The sequence below is a fragment of the Hippopotamus amphibius genome, chromosome 2, assembly GCF_030028045.1.
Source record: "Hippopotamus amphibius kiboko isolate mHipAmp2 chromosome 2, mHipAmp2.hap2, whole genome shotgun sequence".
NCBI lineage: Eukaryota > Metazoa > Chordata > Mammalia > Artiodactyla > Hippopotamidae > Hippopotamus > Hippopotamus amphibius.
The window spans coordinates 35118789-35137268 of NC_080187.1; the positions used below are offsets into that span (position 1 = coordinate 35118789).

Consider the following 18480-nt stretch of genomic DNA (forward strand, 5'->3'; position numbering starts at 1 on the left):
GATCCCAGAGTCCTGAGTAGAGGAGAGTCTGTCCTTATGGAGTGTGAGTGTACCATCATCTGAGCACTTAGATGGGTTCCTCAACCCAGAAGCTCTACAAACTCATTTTTTTAGGTTGTTTTGTTTTTTATTGGAGGCCTCATTTCATATGATTGATTAAATCATTCGCCCGTGGCGATTGAATTCCATTTCCAACCTATCTCCCCACGCCCCCAAGTCAGGGGTGGGAAGGTAGGGCTGAAACTCCTAACCCTCATCCTGAAGCTACTTGGAGGTCTCAAGAGTGACCTCGTTAGCATACACTTGGTGTGGTTAAAGAAGCTTATTGGGAGTAACAAAAGACACTGCTATCACCCCTATCACTCAGGAAATTCCGTAGGTTTGAGGAGCTCTGTGCCAGGAACTGGAGGCAAAGATCAAATATATATTTACCATTATACTTCCAGGAGTAATCATGGAACCTACCTGCAGGGTTGCTGGAGGGATGAAATGAGATAATGGAAATAAAGCAGACACGATTTGTCTGCAGGAAGCCCAAACCTTTCAGGCAAAGGGAGAGCAGACGGAACACTGAGGTTGGAATGGGTGGAAATGACGTGGAGCCAGAGTGGGTGGGAGTAGGGCAGCCAGGATGGATGGCTGAAGGCGTCACAGGTTTTTTGGCGATCTCAGGCTGAGAGCCATACAGTTAGCTGAGAGAGGTTAGAGCTGGGAGAATGACTAAATCCAAGCTGCTTGGATCCCAGCTTCTCAAAGGCTTCTGCCTCTTCCTCTTGCCTTCTCAGTCCCACCTACACACACACACACACACACACACACACACATTCCTGGGACTCATACACTCTGTCGCAGTAACCAGCCCATTACTTCTCCCAGCAGTTAGCACCAGTAGCCTCCTAAGCAGCTCTCAGGGTCACTTACCCATTCATTCACTCATTCACCAAGCATTTCCCAAGCTTTTGGTGCCCTGCGCTGGCCTCACTGAACTGAACAAATCATGCTTCCCTTCTGAGGAAAGGGGCTTCCCCATCAATCTAGCCAGCTCTCAGATGCTTTTTCAGCTGCATACCCTGTCTCCAGATATCCTTCCACCTTGATGCCCTCATGAAATTCTATCACTGCCATCCTGTTTCTTATCCTTAAAATATCTAAAAATTACTGTTCAAATAATGTTGTATAATATTATTAATATGATATTCATGCCCTATTGCCTGAACTTACAACTTTCCATTTCTCTAAGAATATTACTATACTTGTACAGTTGGTTTTGTTGGAAGACAGTGTAAAAAAGTGGTTAAGGGCTTGGACTTTGGGGCCAGCATAGACCACCTAGGTCTGTATGTCATGCCTATATATCTCACCAACTGTGAGACCTTGAGCATGGGAATTAACCTCTATAAAGCTCCATTTTCTTATCTGTAAAAGTGGAATTATAGTACCCAATCCAAAGAGTCGTAAGAAGTAAGTGGGAAAATGCTTATAAAGTACTTAACATTTAATATCTGTTGATAATTACAGCTCTCAGTCAGAATATGTACACATCTCCATGACCTACTTTCTCTGCTTAACTTCATTTCATAAAACTTTTATATCTTGTTACTCATTGTCCATATTTATTATTTTGAATGGCTATAGAATATTTCATCAAGCTTCATTATAATTAACTGTCATTTTCTTATTGTTGGATATTTAGGTTATTTTCAGTTTTTCTTTAGTATAAATAATGTTGTGGTTAATATTTTGGAACATAAAATATTTTTTTAAAATAGCAAAACAAATTTAGTTCAACATACTTTCATCTCAATCCTGAGTAAAATTTTGTGATAAATGCCCTGGATACAAAGATGGCCTCGGGCATACCTGTTAGTTATAGAAGGCAGGGAGTGGTCAGTGCTTTCAGAGAGAGGAATAGAATGCAAATGCGTGAAGTGAAAGGGAGCCATTACTGTGCAGGAAGTATCTGTGGACCCGGAAGCTCCATGAAAGTTCAACTCATCCATTCAGATGTGCATCCAACAGGTTGAGCACCTCTGCTTGTGGGATTGCATCCTGCCCTCAGGAACTCACACACTGTTGGCCTGTGAAACCGGTATGCTAATCCTGGGTAGAGAGGCCACAGAGAGATTGTCAGCTATTCTCATAAGCAGGAGAACTGGAGGCAGCCTGCCAGTAGGTGGAGGAAGGCTTCTGAGTTCAGGGCTTTGGCCTGACCTCTGGAGGAAGGAAGATGGAGTCTTGGAGGAGTTTACAGCTAGAAGAAGCCTCGGATGAGAGCCCTCTGGGATGGAGCATGCCAGGAGTGACGACAACTTGTTTCACTGCTGGGTTGCAATTGTTATGAGTTCAAGTCCTGGTAGAGAAGGAGGAACTTCTATACGAGGACATTTTGCCTCCAGAGAACCTAAAGCAGCTACTAATGGTGAGTGTCTGCAGTCACTTTTGCTTATCAAACCATGACAGAACTGGATAGTAAGTGACTGCAGGTCTCCCCGAGTGCCAGGAATACATTAAAACACACACACACACACACAAACCCCACATAACATAAATGTACCATCTTAAGTGTACAGTTCAGTAGTGTTAAGTACAATATATTCACATTATTATGCAATGTATCTCCAGAACTATTTCATCTTGCAACACAAACTCTGTACCCATTAAACAACAACTCATCATTCCCCTCTCCTCCCAGGCCCTGGCAACCACCATTCCGCTTTCTGTTTCTATAAATTTGACTTCTCTAGGTATCTCATATAAGTAGAGTTGTGCAGTATTTGTCTTTTTGTGACTGGCTTATCTTGGTTAGCATAATGTCTTCATCCATGTTGTAGCCTGTGTGAGAACTTCCTTCCTTTTTCACCAGGCATACTTTGAGGCAAGTTATGCACATGACTTTATTTTTTTTTTTTAAGAACTTTTATTGAGATACAGTTAACATACAATAAACTGCATATATTTAGCGTATACAATTTGGTATCCCAATCTCCCAATTCATTACCCCCCAACCCTCCCCGCTTTCCCCACTAGGTGTCCATATGTTTGTTCTCTACATCTGGGTCTCTATTTCCACCTTGCAAACTGGTTGATCTGTACCATTTTTCTATAGTCCACATATATGTGTTAATATACGATATTTGTTTTTCTCTTTCTGACTCACTTCACTCTGTATGACAGTCTCTAAGTCCATCCATGTCTCTACAAATGTCCCAGTTGCATTGTTTTTTACAGCTGAGTACTATTCCATTGTATATATGCACCACATCTTTTTTATCCATTCATCTGTTGATGGACATTTAGGTTACTTCCATGTCCTGGCTATTGTAAATAGTGCTGCAATGAACGCTGGAGTGCATGTGTCTTTTTGAATGATGGTGCTCTCTGGGTATATGCCCAGCAGTGGGATTGCTGGGTCATATGGTAACTCTACTTTTAGTTTTTCAAGGAACCTCCATACTGTTCTCCATAGTGGCTGTATCAATTTACATTCCCACCAACAGTGCAAGAGCGTTCCCTTTTCTCTACACCCTCTCCAGCATTTACTGTGTGTAGATTTCCTGATGATGCCCATTCTGACCAGTGTGAGGTGATACCTCATTGTAGTTTTGATTTGCATTGCTCTAATAATTAGTGATGTTGAGCAGCTTTTCATGTGCCTCTTGGCCATCCGTATGTCTTCTTTGGAGAAATGCCTATTTAGGTCTTCTGCCCATTTTTTGATTGGGTTGTTTGCTTTTTTGATATTGAGCTGCATGAACTGTTTAGCACATGACTTTATGCACCTTGAATCACATAATCCTCACGATGACCTTGTGAGGAAGGTACTAGTCTCGCCTTCCCCATATTGAAGGTGAGATATTGGGGCACAGTGAGATTCAGTTAACTGTCTCAAGGACTCCCAGCTGGTGGTGGAGCCAGGACTCAAACCCAGGTAGCCTGGCTCTAGGATCCATGCTCTTAACCACTCCTCCGCGTTGCCTCTCTCACTGTCATGAGGAGCACAGAGGTAATCAGAGGTCAGTGCATCTCAACAAACAAGATGCCTATGTCATCAATGTCTTGTTAAAGCCAGAAGAGCTTTGGGTGAGAATCAGAAGCCTGGGGTGTGCATCTGGTTTCTGCTCCTGATGTTCTGTGGCTATGAATGAGCATCTTCTCTACCCCTGTAGGGTGTCATTTTCCCCATCTGTAAAATGAGGAGATGGGGCAAGACCATTTGCAAGGTGTTCTATGGGCAAGTGAATCTGGGAAATCTGCTAAGGTTAAATATGTTTCCCTTTAAAAGAAAAAAGAGCGGTTCTGGTGGTGGTAAATACTTAATTATTGCAGTTTTCTTTTAGAAGATCTTCCGGAGCGTGGAACGGGTGAGGAGAGGAGAGGGATTAATTAAGGCAATTTTAGAGAAGCAGGAAGGCACAGACCACACACTTTTTCATTATGTGAAAGAGCATCTTGAGGATTGGGTACATGGGCAATTCATCTCTGGCTCTTCAATAGTCTTGCAGCTTCCTCTGTGTAGCTGGTACCCAGGAAATATTTGAATGTGCCTGAGCAACTGTGTCCAGCTTATTTGAATGCATCCCTAATTTAAGTACCTTTGTCTCCAGGTGAGGCCTATGTAATGAACCCCTATCAGAGTATTCACAGGAAGGTGGAACTGGTGGGAGTATAACTCAGGTGTACTGAGGAACTTCTACAAGCTGGATGCAGTGCTACACATTTATTTTTTAAATAACAGCTTTATTGAGATATAATTCACATACCACACCATTCACCCATTTAAGGTACACGTCAGTGTTTTTTGGTATATTCACAGTGTTGTGCAAGCATTGCTGCAATCAATGTTAGAATGTTTTTATCACTTCCCCCAAACATCATACCTATTAGTACTCTTTTCCTATTCGTGCCCAACCTCATCCTCTTCCTCCACACCCCCATGCCTAAGCTTAGGCAACGGCGAATCTGCTTTTGTTTCTATAGATTTTTCTATTCTGGACATTTCATATAAATGAAGTCATACAATATATGGCCCTTTGTGGATGGCTTATTTCATTCAGCATAATGGAATGTTTTTAAGATTCAATCATGTTGTAGCATGAATCAGCGCTTAATTTCTTTCTGTGGCTGAACAATATCCTATTGTATGATTATACCACGTTTTATCGATCCATTCATCAGTTGATGGACATTTGGGTTCTTTCTACTTTTTGGTTAATATGAATAATGCTGCTATGAACATTTATGTACAGGTTTTTGTGTGGACATGCTTTCATTTCTGTTGGGTATGTACCTAGGAGTGAAATCATTGGATCATATGGTAACTCTGTGTTACCATGTGAGAAACTGCCAGACTATTTTCCAAAGTGGCTGTACCATCTTACCTTCACACCAGCCGTATGTGAGGGTTCTGATTTTTCCACATTCTTGCCAATGTGTAGTGGATTGAAAGGGAGCCCCCAAAAGATATGCCCATGTCCTAATCCCTGGAACTTGTGAATGTGACCTGATTTGGAAAAAGAGTCTTTGCAGTTGTAATTAACTCCAAGATTTTGAGATCTGGGAGGGCTCTAAATCCAATGACAAATGTCCTTATGAAAGACACAGAGGAGAGACACAAAGAGACTAGAAGAAGGCCTTGTGAAGATGGAGGCAGAGACTGGAGTGAGCAGCCACAGCCAAGGAATGACAGCAGCCAGAAGAAGAGGCAACGAGTAGATTCACATTTCCCTAAAAGCCTCTGGAGGGAGTGCCACACTGCCAACACCTTGATTTTGGACTTCTAGCTTGTAGAATTGTAATCATATTCTTACTGGCCTCCTATCTCCAGCTTTTGCCCCCTCCAGCCCACCCCCCACACCAGCTGCCAGAGGAACTTTCCTAAAGAACAGCTCTGATTATAACACTTCCTGCCTCAAAAACATGCAATGACTGCTTATCACCCACATGACAAAGTTTAAGCTGTAAGCCTGACTTTCAAAGCCATCCCTGATCTGGCTCCTTTATCTCTCTCCAAACTCATTTCCTTCTTCTGCCCTTCACACATCTTTTGCTCCAGCCAAACAGAACTATTCACTCTTCCACAGTGAGCAGTTTATCTTTGCTCTTATTATCCCTTCTGCCTGGATTGCCCTTCTCACAGCATCTTTGTGGACTGAAGTCTTTCTGCTCTTCATGACTTGGCTCCGATATCATCCCTCCATAAACCCTTCTCTTTTCTCCCAAATGGAAGTGATCTTTATTGCATTGTGTGTCACTCCTTGATTTCCTCCCCAGCAGGGCCAGGGCTGCAGCAGTGCACATCTCTGGGGATGGGACATTCACTTCATAGTCTACAAAAGATTGGTTTTCCTTAGAGTTTTACAGTAAAAACCACCTGTGCAGCCCTACATGGTCACACTGGGTAGGGCCATGTTATCTACTGGAGTCCAGAGGGATGGTATTATCAACTTTTCAAGCTCTTTTGAAAAATATATTAGCTTCCAAACATAAAAAGAAAATTGCAGATCTGAAATTAATTATAAGTTGTAAAGAAAAATTACTCATATTTTACAGTAAAACATTTTTAAACTAAAAGGTAAAATGTTTACACTAAAAATTTTTACAGTACAAAAGTTTAAAATTTAACTGATGGGATACAGCTTCCAAAGAAAAAGTAACTAAGGTTGGTGGTGGTCATGCTGCTGCTGCTGCTGATTGATGATAGGTAACATTTACTGTGTTTACATGTGCCATGCGCTACTCTAAGTGCTTTACACATTTTAAACTAATTCACCCCTTGTAGCGCTTCTGTGAGGTTGCCTATTATCACCATTTCAAAGATCTGGAAACTTAGGTATAGCCTATGAATGTCTTTTTTTAAAATTAATTAATTTATTTTTTATGTATTGGCTGCATTCGGTCTTTGTTGCTGTGCGCAGGCTTTCTGTAGTTGCGGAGAGTGGGGGCTACTCTTCACTGCAGTGCAAAGGCTTCTTATTGTGGTGGCTTCTCTTGTTGCGGAGCACAGGCTCCAGGCGCGAGGGCTTCAGTAGTTGTGGCTCAAGGTCTCTAGAGCACAGGCTCAGTAGTTGTGGCACACGGGCTTGGTTACTCCACGGCAGGTGGGATCTTCTGGGAGTAGGGCTCGAACTTGTGTCCCCTGCATTCTTAACCACTGTGCCACCAGGGAAGCCCAGCCTATGAATGTCTTAAAATGGCCCCGCTTGCCTGCATCATCCTCTAAGTCCTAGAGCACAGGGGCCATGTGTGGCTCAATGCTATGTCCGGCTCAGGCAGTGGCATAGGATAGGTCCTCAGGGGCTGTAAAATGAAGGAATGAATGAATCATTGAGTTGAAGGTCTTCCATAGCATCTTAGATGTGCAGTGTACATCTTTATGGGATGCATTGCCTCCTACCTTATAGTCTTTTGTTGTTGTTGTTGTTCTTATCTCTATTACTAGGCTCTGATAATTCAACCACTTTAGACGGTATGAAGAGTTTAAGTTATTATTCTGCTAATGGACTATTGTGAGGATTCGTAGGAAAGGGAAACAAACAGAAAACTTCCTAATGGTCACAGCACCAACACTCACGGAGACCTGGAGCATCATTCTGGATATAACAGGTCTATTGGTTGTCCTGCAGAAGTGGGCATCTGATGTTTCTAACATAGCTATTCTATGCAAATAATGAGCAAAAGAGAACTGGGGTGACTACATTATTATTGGACAAAATAGATTAAAATATTTTAACTTATTTTTTATAAATACAAATTATATATACTTAAGGTATACAACATGATGCTTTCATACATGTATACAAGTGAAATAATTACCCCAGTCAAACTAACATATCCATCACCTCCCACGGTTACCATTTTGTGTGAATGGCGAGAATACTTGGGATTTACTTTCTTAGCAAAATTCAAGTGTATAATATGTTATTATTAACTACAGACACCACACTGTACATTAGGTTTCCAGAGCTTATTCATCTTATAACTGAAAGTTTGTATCCTCTGATGGATATCTCTCTACCATTCTACTCTCTGTTGCTATGAGTTCTACTTTTTTTGTTTGTTTGTTTTTCAGATTCCACCTGAAAGTGAGATCATATGATGTTTGTCTTTGTGTGTCTGGCTTATCTTACTTAGCACTTAGCATAATGTTCTTCAAGTTTATCCATGTTGTTACAAGTGGCAGGATTTTCTTTCTTTCTTTTTTTTTTTTAAGGCTGAATAATATGCCATAGTACTGTATATACTACATTTATTTACCAGTTTATCTGTTGATGGATGCAGCTTGTTTCCATACCTTGGCTATCGTGAGTAATGCTGCAGTGAATACCAGAGTTCAGATATCTCTGTGGGGTAGTGATTTTATTCCCTTCAAATATATACCCAGAAGTGGGATTGCTGGATCATATGATAGTTCTATTTTTAATTTTTTGAAGAACCTTCACACTGTTTTCCCTAGAGGCTGCACCAATTTACATTCCCACCAACAGGGCACAAGAGTTGGGTTTCACCCTCAACAACACTTGCTATCTCTTGACTTTTAGATAATAGCCATCCTACGGGTGTGAGGTGATAACTCATTGTGGTTTTGATTTGCATGTCCCTGATGATGAGTGATGTTGAGCATCATTCCATGTACCTGTTGGCCATCTGTATGTCTTTTTTGGGGAAATGTCTATTCAGGTCCTTTACCCATTTAAAAAATCGGGTTATTTGCTCTTTTGCTATTGAGTTGTATGAGTTTTTTATATATTGGGGGTATTAACTCTTTATCAGATATATAGTTTGCAAATATTTTCTCCCATTCCATAGGTTGCCTTTTCATTTTGTTGATTGTTTCCTTTGCTGTGCAGAAACTCATTAGTTTGATGCAGTCTCATTTTGTTATTTTTGCTTTTGTTGCCTGTGCTTTTGGAGATAAAATAGATTTTAAGTAAAAAGTTTGTAAGAGACAAAGAAGGACAATATATATTGATAAAACTTTAATCCAACAATGAGTATTAAATTAGGTAACACCTATAAACATATATACACCTGAAAATAGAGTCCCAAAACATATGAAGCAAAAATGGATAGACTTGAGGGGAGAGAGAGTACAGTAATAGTTGGAGACTAGTTGTATTTGGAATATCATTCTTCTTCAACTAGTTCAGGCAATTCAGGGTTGAAAAAAGAGAGTTAATTGCAGACCAATGAGTCACCATGGCTTTCAGAGACAGGATGAGGGGGGAATAAAGGCAAATTCAGGATAAGTGGTGGATGTTTCAGCATACCTCTGAAGTTGAGAGCGTGACAGTTCAACTGGTATACAATCATGAGTTTGAAGATGGATTGCTATATTCACATCATTGGTAGCGGGCATGGGTAACGGCACCTCATCCATAGAAGCTTGGGGACTGACTGGGATTTCTTTGGCTGGTAGCTGCTCTCATTTTGGAAGGGCCTCTGGTCCCTGTGTGAGATTCCTCAGCTGCTTCCTGAATACCTACTATGTTCTGGGCACTGGGAGGGTACCAGGGATGTGAAATGAATGAGATAAGGAATGAAGTACTGACACATGTCACAACATGGATAAGTTTCCAAAAAGAAATTATGCTAAGTGACAGAAGCCAGACACAAAAGACCATATATTATGTGATTCCATTTATAAGAAAGGTGCAGGAAAAGCAAATCCATAGAAACAGAAGGCAGATTAATGATTGTCTGGGGCTGGGGGTGGGAATGGGGAGTGATGGGCATGAGAGAAATTGGGGGATGATGGAAATGTTCTCAAACTGGACTGTGGCGGTGGTTGCACATCTTTGTAAATTTATGTTATAAATCATTGAACTGTACACTTAAAATAGGTGAACGTAATGGTGTATACATCATACTTCGATCAAGTTTTTAAAAAAATCATGCGGTCCCTGCCTCTTTGTTGGGAATGTGGACCTTCCTCAGGAAGAGGAACTTGCAGGACACACACTGGACACATTGAGGTGGAGCCAGCATGTATCGGACACAGTGCTGGGCACTTGAGAGCAGAGGGAGACGGGCAGGGAAATGTGTGCTTGACCCATGTTCACTTTGGGAAACACACACTGCACACACTGCATGTTCTATTCCTCCCCCACCAGCACAAGGTTCATGCCTAGTCCAGGAGAGGACCACCAGGACCCTGCCAGTGTCTGCACTGATTGATTCATGCTATCCTGGTGTTTTTTTGATAGTCAGCCACAGGTGGGAATCTCAGCCCACCGCAGCCAATCTCAGTACGTGCAGGCCTAGCGGGGAAAGGGCTGCGACCCTGGTCCAGACAGCAACTGGTGGACTTAAACCCAGGTCTCTAGCACCCCATACTCCTGCTTCTTCCCAACAGGTCTCTCTGGGCTCCTGCATAGCAGGATCTTTAGGACAAGGCTGGGAGGACCTGGGCTGACTTAGAGGCATGGTCTTTCTCTTCTGAGACGGTAGAAATCTGGACTTAAGGTCAAGCCCTAACACTGGGGAAAAGAAAATCATGGTCTTTCTCTTGGGGATCAAGGATCTGTGTTTGCAGAATGGGGGCATGAGACGAGGTGAGCTCTTCTGAGCACTGAGCTCTTCTGAATAAAGGCCTTATTCTAGGGAGCTTGGTAGTTCCAACCTGCCCAGGAGCCTGGGACGTCCCAGCCCCTGGGCCAGCCTTTGGAGGTGAGTCACAGGGAAGGAGAAGAGAATTCCATTATGGAAGGGGGCCACCCACTGGGCCTTTATCAGCCAGCATAATAGTAAAGTAATTGTCTCCATTTATCCAGTGCCTAGTATGAACCAGACACTGTGGTAGGTGCTTCCCTGGTTTTATCCCACTTAATCCTCACAGTAGCAGGCAAAAGGTAGGTGGTATTATTTATATTTTACAAAAAAGGAAACTGAGGCTCAGAGAGGTAAGGCAACCTAGTATACATTCCCTGCCCACATCTGCCTGTTGAAATCTTACTCATGGCTGGAGACCCATCTCTGGCACTGGAGCTCTCCTTGTAGCCACCTCAATGCCTCCACTGCATCTGTCTCCCACGGCACTTAGGCTGTGGATTCTGGTTCTCTGATTTTGTGTCAGTTGCCCCACGAGGCTGGGAGATCCTGGAGGGCAGGAAGCTGGCCCAACTGGGCTCTGCCTCCCCAGAACCTGGCCAGGCCTTCTGGGAATGTGGGTTGGATTGGCTCCCCATATACAAATTGGGTCGACTCACAGGTAACAATAAGAAGGAAGAATACAAGGTCAGCAATGGTGAAAGTAAGTTGTAATCCTCATATCCACCCTATGAAATAGGAATAGTGATCCCCATTAAAAATACAGTAAAGGGGACTTCCTAGGTGGCGCAGTGGTTAAGAATCCGCCTGCCAATGCAGGGGACACGGGTTCCATCCCTGCTCTGGGAAGATCCTACTTGCCTCAGAGCAACTAAGCCTGTGTACCACAACTACTGAGCCTGTACTCTAGAGCCCGAGAGTCACAACTATTGAGCCCACGTGCCACAACTACTGAAGCCCGCGCACCTAGAGCCTGTGCTCTGCCACAAGGGAAGCCACTGCAGTGAGGAGCCCACGCACCACAATGTAGAGTAGCCCCCGCTTGCTGCAACTGGAGAAAGCCTGTGTGCAGCAATGAAGACCCAACGCAGCCAATAAATAAATACATACATAAATTTATAAAACAAACAAACAAACAAAAAATAAGGAAATCATCCCAGAGAGCCTGAGTTAGTTGACAGAGGTCAAGCTGCCAGCAAATGCAGGAACTAGGTTCCACCCCTGGCCTGTCTGGTTCCAAAGCCTATGTTCTTTTCATTGTTCTAGGGACATTGCTGGATTTTAGTCTTTTGATTCCTCCTTTCCAATTTGTGTCACATCCACAGACCCCTGTGAGATTACTTAATATTTGTTCTTTAAATCAATTCACTTTTTTAAAAACATAAATTTATTCTTAAAAGAGACTTTAGATGGAAGCCTAGAATCATTTGCCATAATTAATTAAATTAATTAGTTATTATAACGAAGTTCATCCTAGTGCCTCCTTTGCTGTGTGTACATGTGCTCTGGGGAATCCAAATAACACACACCCCATGTGTTTCACACTGTCCCCATGATCCCTTGTAAACCTCTTCTCGCCTCCTCTCTCGTTTACTGTCCATATTCTCACATGGTGCTCAGAGTCCTGGAGAGTGAGTACTGGAAGGGACAGTGGAGAGGTTCTTCGTGTCACTGAGTCTGAGTGAGCTTGTGACTTGCCCAGAAGCACATGTGAATCAGTGGTCATGTGGCCCAAGTTCCACAGAGGTTTTCACTGCTCCCATTTCATTGGCCAGAAGTAGTCACATGGTGCTACCTTACTGCAAGACGGCAGGAAGTGTAGACTCCCGTAGAAGGAGAGGAGAGCCAAATGATGGTGAGCATTAGTAATATCTCCTACAAATCATGCCTCATACCGTTCCTAAGAGAGGGGTACTAAGTATTATTTCTCTCCTATTAATGAGGGAACCGAAGCCCAGACAGGTAAGGTGACCAAAACTACACAGATGTGAAATGGTGAAGCCAGGATTTGAACCCAGGCAGTCTGGCTCCAGAGTTCATGTATAAAACCCAATGAGATTGCCTAACATATAACCAGTAATCGATTTGTGTCAGCTTCCTATGGCTGCTGAAACAAACCACCATAGACTTGGTGGCTTAAAACAACACAGATTTATTGTCCTATACTCCTGGAGGCCAGAAATCAGAAATAGTGTCATTGGGTTAATTTCAAGGTGTCAATAGGGCTGGTTCTTCCAGGAAGCTCTCATGGAAAATCCATTTCCTTTTATTTTCTCGCTTCTGGAGGCAACCTGCATTCCCTCACTCAGGGTCCCTTCCTGGAATCATTCTAACATTTTGCTTTCATCATTACTTGTTCTTTGCAGTCAAATCTCCCTCTTCCTCCCTCTTACAAAGATACTTTGTGATTATATGTAGAGCCTACCTGGATAATCCAGAATTATCTCCCCACATCAAGATCCTTAATTTAATCATGCCTGCAAAGACTCTTTGTCATATAAAATACTATTCACAGGTCCCGGGGTTAGTGAGCAAGTGCACCTCTCTGGGGGCCCATTATTCAGCCTGCCACACTCTCTGTGTGAGCTCTTATGATCTGGATTGCAATTGTCTTTGTTCTTTCCCTTTCTTGTGGCCCCGAGCACTTTCTACCTTGCAGGATAGCAATTTGTCATGATTAATTTCTTCTACTGGAATTCACAGTCCCTGAGGGCAGGGAATGGGGCTGATTCACCGTCCTTTCTAGAGTTGGGCACATACAAATAACACAGAATGTAGAATTGATTAAATTTGAGTGCACGAAAATTTTCAGAAATAGCTGTGGCAAAGGAGAAGCCAGTGAATGGTGAATTAACCACCTTTTTGAGGGTGAAGAGAGGGTGACCAGCTGTCTCCCAGGGCTCACTGCTGCTTTGCCCTTTGCCACTGCCTCATGCCTGCAGGATGAGGAGGTGAGAGCCAAGGGGAGAGTTGGCTCTCTTCTCACTAATGCCTTCGATGCATTGACTCATTCAGCAAATGTTTATTGACTATTGGTAACATCTTCAGCTGAGGCAGTCAATGGCCTTAGGAGTCTCTTTTTGGTGCCATGTGGAAAGACTTTGGGTCACACTTTTATGTGCCATGGGCAAATTGCCAGTCGATGAAGTGGGCTAAAAAGAGGCTCAGGATACCTGGGCTCAAGTCCTAACTTTGCTGCTCCCTTGGACAAGTCATACCCACTCTCAAAGTGTCCACAAACATCTATGTTATTGCATTTACCATATTATTACATTGTAATTATATATGGTTTCTGCAGTCTCTTTCCGTACCATAAGTTCCCTGAGGAGAGGACAATGTCTATATCATCTTTGTTTTCTCATTCAGTATCTTGTGTATCATACCTGGTGTATCATAAACTCTTAGTAGTAGTAATAATAGTATAGTAATGATGATGGTAAGAGTTCTCTGTTTATGGAGAGCTAACCGTGTGCCAAACACTGTTTTATGTGCTTTCATGTTGCAACTCATTTAATACTTGTAACAAGTCTATTAATTAAATACTATTATTATTTCCGCAGATGAGAAGTCAGGCACAGAGAGGTTAGGTAACTTGCCCAAAGTCACACAGTAAGTGGTAGAGCCACGGTTTAAGTTCAGTTTCTCTGTCCACAGTTCATGGTATAAACCACTTGTACAACACGGTTTGTTTGAAGAATGGAACAAGTTGTGAAATGAGGACCTCCAAGGACTCTTTAGCTCTGATTTCCTGTGAGTTTCAAAAATGTCTCTCAGCAGACTACAAAAAGGGACATCTGCTCGGGCATGGCAGTGTAGACCAGGGAAACAGGTCCACACTGGTAAAGGGTGGAGTCTATTCAGAGTACGAGTTTGAAAGCTGACTGTGGCACTTATGACTGTGACCCTGAGAAAGTTTTTTAACTTCCTTGAATCTCAGTTTCCTCACAGGGCAAAAAGATAGTAATAGCTACTTTACAGCACCGTTGGAAGAATAAAATAAAAATACAAACAAAAAGAGAGTATATTATGGAAAGTGGGTTTGGAATGTAATTGTTACGGAGTTGGAGATGTTTTGGAATGTATTTGTTGCAGAGTTGGAGATGCTTTAGAATAGAGGTTGGTGGGGGATTCAGGTGGGTTACCTTCTCAAAAATTAGTATGAGAGATCATAAAAAATTAAGTGAATCCAAGGGTGGTCTGCTTTCTGGATATATGGACTTTGGATGGAAATCTAGCAGGTTGCCTCTGTGTGGTAAGTGTGTGTGTGTGTGTCTATGTAGGAAGACTTGGGGTCAATTGCTGGGGATGGGGTGGGAACATGTGTTGGACAGAGCAGAGACCAGGGAGTGAGGAAACATATTCAAATTCCAGCTCTGCCACTACCTTCCTGTGTGATTGAACAGGTTTGGCAAGTCCCCAATCATCTCTGGGTTTCCAGTTCCCCAGTTCCAAGTTGAGGGAGTGGAATTTGAAGATCTCCAAGATCTTGGTGAATAATACCAGCCTAAAAATTACCAAGCCAAGTTTCTTGATGAATGAAAATCCCTCTAGCAATCCATTACTACTGAAGGAGCAAGTGTTTTTTCCTCCCACTGGTGTTGCTGTGTATTTGAATCAGATACAGGTGAGACACATTTTGTCCTGGTGTTTAGGCCCCTCCCCTATCCCAGCTAGGTGGACTCAGGCCTCTGGATAAAAATATCCAGTCAGTCAACCAACATTTATTTTATCTTAAAAAAAATAGTCATGGGAATTCCCTGGCAGTCCAGTGGTTAGGACTCTGTGCTTTCACTGCTGAGGGCGTGGGTTCAATCCCTGGTAGGGGAACTAAGATTCCACAAGCCCCACAGCATGGCCAAAAATCACATACTTTGAGAGCAAATACAGGATTATCGGAGAAAACACAGATAAGCAAAATGAACTAAATTAAAATCTCCCATAAACCCATCACCTAGAAATGCTCTTTATGAACATTTTGGCATGTATATATTTCTTGATACTTTTTTCTATGTAGAATTTAATTTAAAAATTAGATCCTTTTGGTGCATACCTAGCATTTTGTAACCTGATTTTCCCCACCTAACATTATACTGTGAATGATTTTCCCTTATATTACATATACTCCTATATTTTTCATGGCTGAAAAGTATTCCATTGTATGGATATAATATTTAACCAATTCCTTATTGGACCTTCCGATTGTTTCCATTTTTCATTCTGATTAATATGTGTCTAAATATTTGAGTACATCTTTCAAGTTTTCTTAAATTTCTCAAAACAGGAATTGCTGGGTTGAGGAATATGGACATTTTAAAGGCTTTTGATACACATTTCCTTTTGCGTTTTAGAAAGTTTGTGTCAAAACGAATTCATCATGAGATGAGTTCATGTATTCCTACTTTTTAGAGCAAATAGGAGGGGTCCCTAAGGTAGTTCGGGATTGGTGGGGAAGCAGGGGAAGCTATATGCAAAGGAAGTGTCCAGGTGGAGATCTGTAGAACAAGTAGGACTGAACAAAATAAAGACGGAATGTAAGTGTTCTTGACAGAGGGAACAGCATGTGAGAAGGCCAAGAGGCATGGCACTCTAAAAACAGAAATAAGTTCCATGTGATTAGAGTCTGGAGAGCAGGCAAATAACATGTGGAGTGACACGATAAGATTCATATTTTAGTAAGGTCATTCTGGCTTCAGTGTAGAGAACTAATTGGGGGCAAGACTAGAGACAGAGCGATAAGAGGCTGTTGCAGTCCCCCAAGTGAGCAATGTAGCCATGGCCAAGACTGGGATAGTGACAGCAAGAATGGAAAATCGACTGAAGGGACATTAAAGAGGTAGGAAGGAGAGGACATAGTGATGGTTTGGATAGTAGGAGGATGGGGAAGAGGGAAGCCTTAAGGGTGGCTCTCTGGTTTCTACCTGGCCTGAGACGAATGGAGAGCCTAGACATTGCTCTCTGATTCTGGGATAGGATGATGATGTGTTCAGTTTGGAACATGTTGAAAGTGAGGTTCCTATGGCACCCACCCAACTGGCGGTGTCCTGTAAATATTTGGATCCATAGAAGAGAGGTTTGGCTTGCGTGTAGATGCTGGGCCCTGAAGTCTTGGAGAGGATTCAGTCACCAAGTCACCCCTCACCAAGTAACAGAGGGATGCCTAAGAGAGAAACCCAAGGCACACCGACTAAGGGATGTGTAAGGGAGGAGGAGCCTGCAGTGAGACTGGGAAGGAGTAGCCAGAGAAGTGGGAAGAAAACCTGGAGTGCTCGTTGTCATGGAAGCCAAAGGAAAAGAATTTTTCAAGGACAGCGGCTGGCAGAATTTGTTATAGGTATGAGCCTCACGCCTTTGCAAGGGTCACCTTACTTAATCCTCCCAACAGATTAAGTAGGGACCTTCATCACGCCATTTCGAAAGTGGAAACTGAAGACCAGAGAGGGTAGGCAAATTTTCCAAGGTCATCGAGCAAGTCAGCGGCAGACAAAACTTAAACCCAGATCGTGATAGGCAGGGTGTAAGCTAGGCAGGCGAGGCTAGCGTAAAGAATTTTAGCGTGAGCTCCTGGAGCAGACGATAAGAGAAATAATTAACGGCTACCACTCACCGTGTACGCAGTGTGTGCTTGGGACTGCTCTAGGCCTCCCCTGCACTATTTCTAAGCCTCACAACCGCAGGGAGAAGCAGTGATTTTACTCCTAGCGCACAGAGGGGCCCGGGGACCCGAAGCGAAGTGACTTCTGAGATCACACACCATCGCAGGTGGCAGGGCCCGGTTGGGAACCCAGGTCTTCCCCACGCCCAGCAGCGATCATGGGGTCGTGCGGCAGCTCCTTCCCGAGGACCGGGGCGGCGTCTCCAGCGGCAGCAGCCGGAGGCGCCCCCTGCGACCCCGGCCCGCCCCTCGCCCCCGCGCGCATGCCTGGCCGCGGAGGCGTGAGAGCCGCCGCCCCGGGCCCTGCCTCCCGCGCTCCTTGCACAACCGGCTTGGATAAGTGCTGCGTCTCTAGGCAATTATCGCCCTTCTGCCGCCGCCGCCGCCGTGGGGCTGGCTGGGCGGAAGGCCAAAGGCCAAGGGACTCGCAGCCACCCAAGGAGAGCGGTACCCACTGGCGGAGCCGTTCACCAGCCCTGCGCGCGATTGCACAACGCGGGGCCGCGATGACGTCGAGCGCAGCAGCCCCCACCCCCAGGCTTCTGCCCCGCGCCCCCCGCGGACCTCGCGCGGAGAGCCCGGGGGGCCGTGCGTGCGCTGCCAGGTAGTCTCCCAAAAGGCGTTCTCTTTCCTCTTTTCATTTCCATTTCTTCCCGTCTTCCTCTCTTCTTTTCCTTTTCATCCCCGTGATTCCTCCCTCTTCCTCGTCTTTCTTCCTCCTCCCTTCCTCTTTCCTCCTCCCTTCCTTTTCCCTTTCTTTCCTCCCTGCCTCCATCCTTTCTGTCTTTCCTTCTTTCCCTTCCTCTGTCTTCCTCCCTCACTCCTTCCCTACTCCCTTCTCCTTCCTTCCTTCCTTCCTTCATCCCTCTCTCCTTTCCTTCCTCTCCTCCCTCCTTTCTTTCTTCCTGCTTCTCCTTCCTCCCTTTTTCATTTCTTCACTTTTGAAAATAATTTTTAATTTCTAACTGTTAAAAAGCACATAATATAACATTTACCATCTTAACCTTGTTTAAATGTGCAGTCAGTAGTGTTGAGTACATTCACAGTGTTGTGAAACCAATCTCCAGAACTATTTCATCTTGCAAAACTGAAAATTTATACCCATTGAATAACAACTCCCCATTCCCCCCTCCCCCCAGCCCCTGGTAATCCCATTTTATTTTCTTTTTCTTCCTTTCTTCTCTTTGCCTTTTTGTGCTCTTCTTTCTTTTCCTTCATCTTTCTTTTTCCTTCCCCTTCCTCTTTCCATCTTTCTCTCTTTCTTTGCTTAAAAAACCTGATGG

General features: G+C 43.6%; 1 protein-coding gene across 4 annotated transcripts in view; it reads left to right on the top strand.

Moving 5' to 3' along the window:
* XPA (XPA, DNA damage recognition and repair factor) overlaps window positions 1–18480 on the top strand; it is a 182921-nt gene that overhangs the window by 32669 nt on the left and 131772 nt on the right. Inside the window, exon 1 of one of the 4 annotated variants that reach the window (XM_057720165.1) lies at window positions 2357–2419. The exons of 1 other annotated variant lie outside the window; for it this stretch is intronic. In XM_057720165.1, the coding sequence (XP_057576148.1) occupies window positions 2417–2419 (3 nt within the window). In that variant the 5' untranslated portion in view covers window positions 2357–2416. Of the gene's footprint in view, window positions 1–2356; window positions 2420–17578; window positions 17802–18480 lie in introns of those variants that run through there. 2 more of the 4 variants (XM_057720166.1, XM_057720164.1) reach the window with 2 other exon arrangements.